Below are 6,000 nucleotides of genomic sequence, written 5' to 3'. Positions count from 1 at the left end.
TGGGCACAACTTGAGCTATACTCATCCAATTTATGTGATTTTGGTCTCTTTGAAAAGATGAAAGAGAGATCCACAACATCTATGAAGAACACGATATCCAAATCTATCATATTGGATACTAAAAATTGGCCGGAAGAAATCTCTAGAGAGATTTCCACTAAATCATTTCTTTTCCTTTATCGTTTTAAGTTCTTCTAGCTTACCCATTGCTTTAAGGGTTTTATTAATCTCATGTTAAAGGAGATAGTTATCTTATGTCATAGAGATAAATTTGTGGGTTCCACCACCTGAAAAAAGAAAAGAAAAGAAAAGAAAAAGGTGGCACAATTATCGAAAGGTGTGTAGGAGAGAAAATGTATCTTATGTAACATAAGAATAGTTTTTCCCTTGCTTTAATGCTCAAATTTAACAATTTAAACATGACACTAATATATTTTTAAGTCAGAATATTGTCCAATTATGAAAAATCCAAAGTCTTTTGTATTTGATAATATACACTATGCATTTTGATCATATTTATCGTCATTTAATCTATTTTTTATCCTAAAAACATAATGTCTTTGATAGGGGTGGCAATTCGTGTTCATGGGTCGGGTTCGGGTCGACCTGTGTCTGACACGAACACGAATAGCCTCAACCCGAACACGACACGATTAACAAATCGTGTTATAAAATTCAACCCGTACACGACCCATGTATAAACGGGTTGACACGATATAACCCGAATTTGAGGGCAATCTGTATTTTACACGACCCGACCCGACCCGACACGAGTAAACAGAAAGTGATATTAATTCAAATCATATTAAAACTGTTCAATCTAATTCAAATCAAAATAACTTACTACATTGAACTCCATCAATCCAACATCAAAACATAATTAAATGCAACCTACAACAAATGTCTCATTCTTACAGCAACTTCTTCCACCGAAATACAAATTAAGATCACAAATTTAAGATCATTTAACTGATGAAAAATTTGAAATATAAAAGTCATTAAGCAACAGAGTAATTTTGAGCGCCATGATCAGCTATTGAATATAGATTCATGTCCATGATATCTTCTGTCAATTCTTCCAAAGCTATTGCTGATTGCTCTATAAAAATAAAAATCAAATGAGTTAATTAAAATCCTTAAAATAAATAGTTAATGAATAAGTGATTGATAATGTATATTACCTTGCTCTCCATATAACCAATCTCTAGTGCAAATCAATGCTTCAACTATGTCAGGTTTGAGTGAACTTCGGTATTGATCAAGTACTCTTCCTCCAACACTAAAAGCACTTTCCGAAGCAACACTAGAAATAGGTATCCCAAAAATATCTCTTGCCATTGCAGCAACTTCTGGATACCTAAATTGATTAGTCTTCCAATATGATAACACATCCAAGCTAATATTTCTTCTGTCAATCCTTGGATCCTCTAAATATAATTCAAGCTGAGTCTTTTGTGGCACAACCACTTCATGAAAAGTATCAAATTCCTAACAATATTATAAAATAAATAATATCAATAAATGTACAAAAGAATATAAACAATTACAAGACAAATAATTATGTTAACTTACACTCAAAACATCTCGAGATGTAGTAGAAATTGAGGTTTCATCAATCGTCTCACTCCCACCATCTCTAGCCCTCCTTGTTGAAGAAATAGATGAATAGTTTCTGATTCCATCATTTGCATACTCATTAAACAAGGAAACCAATTTGTTTTTCACCTTTGTGGATTCGTTCACCCCATCATCACCATACAACTTATTGTAGCACCATTCAACAAAACTCATCTTATATCTAGGATCCAAAATGACAGCTATGGCTAAAATCATACTAAATTCAGACCAATATTTGTCAAATTTAGTGAACATCTTTTCAGCCATATTCACAATATAAGCATCATCACTTTTCAATCCTTTTTGTAATGTCAGATGTGCAGTAAAAACATAAGGAAAGTAAAGATTTGCAGTTGGATGCTTGGTTTTAGAGAAGACGCAAGTAATATCATAAAATACATGCAAGAACTCATTGATCTTTTCTATCCTATCCCATTCATCTCTAGATGGACAATATTTGTAGTTGGAATCACTTAACTCAAGGTGCATGAAGGCACGTTTATAGAAGAGTGCACTATCAAGCATGAGAAAAGTAGAATTCCATCTTGTTGGAACATCTTGCCTACAACCTCTTCTAGATGCAAGAGAACTTTGAGCAACACACTGCAAAATCTTCCAAAGACACAAGGAAGAAAAGGAGGAGATACTCAACATCTGATAGTGATAGTGGTAGTGATAATTATTCCTCAGATTCTGAGTCAGATTCAGCTTCGGATTCTGAATCGGATTCTGATTCAAGTTCCTCTAGTTATGGGAAACACAGGAAGAGGAAGAGAAATAAGCGCAAGCATGGGAAGAAGAGGAGAATTGGAAGTAAGCAGAGGAGGAAAAGCCAGCACGGTAGAAGCAGAAGATCAAGACCCAAGTCCAGATGGTCTGATTACAACTGGCCTTTAGCATGGCCCCTTTTCCTATAGTGCTTCTGCCTCAGTAAGAATTTGCCTGATATCTTCTTCAATTGAATTACTTTCCCTTTTTCAGGAGCTCAGATGGTTCAAGTGATAAAGAAAGTGAGAGATCTAGTGCTAGTGGCAGTAGTTCTGGTGATGAGAAAGCTGATCACTCTGGTCGTAAAACACATGCTGACAATAATGCACAAAGAGATCTAGTGCTAGTGGCAGTAGTTCTAGTGCTAGTGCAAAGTGTTAAAAAAAATACAAGGTTCAAGCTCAAACCCGTGACAAATGCATACCAGATTCGTTTGATTCCTTGTTCGAACAAGAAGACGCTGCGCTGGAGGCGAGAGAGAGGCGAGACCAACGAGACGGGGCAGAGAGGCGAGAGCTGCGCGTTAAATGGAACCCTAAGGCATTTTTTTCTTTCCTTTTATACTTCGACGGAAACCCTAAGGCGTTTTTAATAATTCTTTATTTAAAAAAATAACTTTAAATTTGAACCAGACCTTTCACGGGTCAAAGCGGGTTCACGGGTTGACCCGTGACCCGACACGATTTTTTTCGTGTTAATTTTTTCCAACCCAAACACGACCCATTTATTAAACGGGTTGACCCATACACGAAAATTTCGTGTCGGGTCCGGGTCGGGTTCGCGGGTCGTGTCACAAATTGCCACCCCTAGTCTTTGACATTTATCACTCACAAACAAGATGAAGACATAAGTAAAACTTTCTCCTTTCTTCCCTTTCTTCCCCTTTTAATAGTGACTCCCAAAACATATTTGTGATTTTTAAGGGGGGGTTTATCCAAAGAACATGATACATTCAAAGCCCATTTAACATTATATTATTGAGAATTTAAGTGAAAATAATAAAGTCTCGCATTAAGAAATAGATTTTTCGTGCTCCCATGGTAAGTGCATCTTTATTTAAAGTAGTTAAAAAATGGGACTCGCATAGCATGACCCATAAAGTAGGGGTAGGATAAATTGTCTCAGATAAATTATTATTTTTATTTTATTTTAAATAAGTGATGTATCGAGTACTCCTGCAATACTAGGCTAAATATGGAACATATAGGTGTGAAGACTCATAAATCTAACACCCTAAAATTTTAAAATATATTGGCAAATTTTAATAATTATCCCCAATCATGAGCTCCTCCTTTTGCGAGCCAAAGTGTAATTGACTTAATTCTTCCTTACGATTGATTCCTCTGACCTTCAACATAGCTAACTTAACAGTAACCTAATGTTGGGAAAATAGGAAAATATAAAATATTTATTTATCTTAGAAGTCATGTACTTATTTGGTTATGTATCATCCTTAAACTCAACTATTTTTAATATAATATGAGAAAGAAGGCCATTTGTTTCTTAATAATATCATCACAGGGTCTATAAAACTTGTGAAAGGCAGGCTCGAAGAAAAAAGTAAATCAGTATTCTATAAAATGACATTGTGTCTTGAAATTTTATCATTAAACTCGTCTTTGTAAAACTAATATAATTGAAAAAGAAATACAAACAAAGAAATGAAATTAAAATTTCATTTATGATTATATTAAAAAATTCGTTGTGATGGATATTAAAGATGAATATTCAATATAATTTTTTTATTTCTCATTTTTATTATTACACTAGTTTATCATTAAATGTTAGTTTTGGATTTTAAAAGTCAAAATAATTAAAAGGCTTACATGAAAAGAAATAAAAAAAAAATAATGATTGGAATTTTAATTTATATTGAAAAAAGATTCCAAGAAATGTGTTATCATTTATATTAGATTAATACAATTATGACTGAAGTTTTAATCGATTTTTTACTTTCTCATTCAAAAGAATTAGTCATAATATATATATATATATATATATATATATATATATATATATATATATAATAGATGATTAATTAATATGCGCGCTTATGAAAATAAGTATATAATAAGTACAATTGATATTTGAATTAATTTATTTAAATTCGAAAAGTGAGAATAATCAATATACTATTGTTAAAAAGGAGATATTTTGTTATTTAAATTAAATGAAATCTGTTATAAATAAAATTTGAATTGAATTTGAATTTTTTTTAAAATTAGAATTTGAATGCATGAAAAAATAGAACAAGTGAAAGTCAAATGAAATTAAGTGAATTCGTGGCAACTAAATTTTTTATTTTATTATTAGACACAAATAGTTACCCTTAATATAATATTCTTCATTATATTAATGTTAATATTTTTCCTTAATGTAATCTTAACACTTTAAAATAAAATTTCACACTTAGAAATTCAGAGTTTCATTTTTATTAATAAAAAATTAACATTCAGTGTTTTGTGCTTAAATATTTTATTTTGTCAAATGCACCCTAAAAAGTAAAGGAGGTAAAAATAGAAAGATAAGAAATAAATAAATAATATATCAATGACATAATCCAAAATGTTATAAACAATTCGACTAAGGAAAACGAATTGAAAGTAAAGAAAAAAGGAATAAAAAAAAATCCCAATTTGTTGGGGGTATTTGAGGATGGTTTGTTAACATCTTTTTTTTTTTTTTTTTTTTTTTTTTTTTTGTTAAATAGATTATCACAACTACATGCATAGCAAGTGGTTAACAAAATTTTTTGAGCCACAAATATATTAGGAGTCCTACACACTTGTCACACAAACTATTAACCAAACCCTAAAAGCTAGCAAAACCATCCATTCATAACCCTTTCAGAACCAAAAAAAGAAGGCATTTTTCCCAAAATAACTCAAGCCCTACCCTTTAAAGCCCCAAGCAACACCTTCATTTTGTCTCTCACCTGCAAGAGAAAATAACATAATTCAAGCAACACAGTTTCTTCATCAAACGAAACTAACTAGCAGGTCTTTGTAATCTAAGTCACATATATTCCATTCATTCATCATGGACATGAAGAAGGTTACTTGTGCTGTTCTCATTGTTGCTGCTTCCATGAGTGCAGCATTGGCTGCCACCGAGGTTCCGGCACCGGCACCCGGCCCTAGCAGTGGTGCCTCAGCCACCGTTGTTGGGTCCTTGGTTGGTGCCTCAGTGTTGTCTTTCTTTGCCTTGTTCCACTAAGCTAAGGAAAAATGTGACAGGGCAACAAGGAAGAAGGTTATATATAATATATATATATGGAATAATGAATGAAGACAATAAAAATGTCAATTGATATGTATTATTTGGACAGTTGATAATGCAATGTTAATTTATTCTTATAGTAATTTTAATCTACAAATATTTTCCTTTCATCTTGAGTATAGTTCAGTATAAATAAATAAATAATTTTTATTTTTATTTCTTGTCTCTCATTTGTCTTTTTTCATTAATTTTTTCCTTGTACTTTATTTAGATTCGTCAACCACCAATCCGAATTGTTTACTGTAAATATGATGTTGATTTGCTCATGATTATAAAAGATAAGATAGAAGCTATATGATAATAACCAAAATTTATCTCACCAGCTACAAAAGTCAA

At 31.9% G+C, this 6,000-nt stretch overlaps 2 protein-coding genes across 2 annotated transcripts; one reads left to right on the top strand and one right to left on the bottom strand.

The window, feature by feature from the left end:
* Positions 1-998: 998 nt before the first annotated feature.
* LOC133306486 (zinc finger BED domain-containing protein RICESLEEPER 1-like) lies at positions 999-2,142 on the bottom strand. Its single transcript, XM_061506812.1, has 3 exons — positions 1,573-2,142; positions 1,182-1,488; positions 999-1,099 (listed from the first exon to the last, which is right to left on the bottom strand). The coding sequence occupies exons 1-3, from the start codon at positions 2,140-2,142 to the stop codon at positions 999-1,001; spliced, it is 978 nt and encodes a 325-aa protein (XP_061362796.1).
* Positions 2,143-5,258: 3,116 nt separating this feature from the next.
* Positions 5,259-5,601, top strand: LOC133306477 (arabinogalactan protein 23). The gene has a single exon (XM_061506804.1). The coding sequence runs from the start codon at positions 5,425-5,427 to the stop codon at positions 5,599-5,601; it is 177 nt and encodes a 58-aa protein (XP_061362788.1). The 5' UTR covers positions 5,259-5,424.
* Positions 5,602-6,000: the final 399 nt, after the last annotated feature.

The sequence above is a fragment of the Gastrolobium bilobum genome, unplaced genomic scaffold, assembly GCF_033153095.1.
Source record: "Gastrolobium bilobum isolate Gb01-03AN ecotype WA unplaced genomic scaffold, APGP_CSIRO_Gbil_v1 utg9675, whole genome shotgun sequence".
In the NCBI taxonomy this organism is placed as follows: Eukaryota; Viridiplantae; Streptophyta; class Magnoliopsida; order Fabales; family Fabaceae; genus Gastrolobium; species Gastrolobium bilobum.
This window is presented reverse-complemented; position numbering and strand designations above follow the sequence as displayed.

Coding starts and splice junctions, on each gene's coding strand:
- LOC133306486 (XM_061506812.1), bottom strand. CDS start 2,142: ATGCTTGATAGTGCACTCTTCTATAAACGTGCCTTCATGCACCTTGAG. Junction 1,489..1,572: donor CATCTCGAGATGTTTTGAGT/GTAAGTTAACAT, acceptor TAATATTGTTAG/GAATTTGATACTTTTCATGA. Junction 1,100..1,181: donor TTGGTTATATGGAGAGCAAG/GTAATATACATT, acceptor TTATTTTTATAG/AGCAATCAGCAATAGCTTTG.
- LOC133306477 (XM_061506804.1), top strand. CDS start 5,425: ATGGACATGAAGAAGGTTACTTGTGCTGTTCTCATTGTTGCTGCTTCC.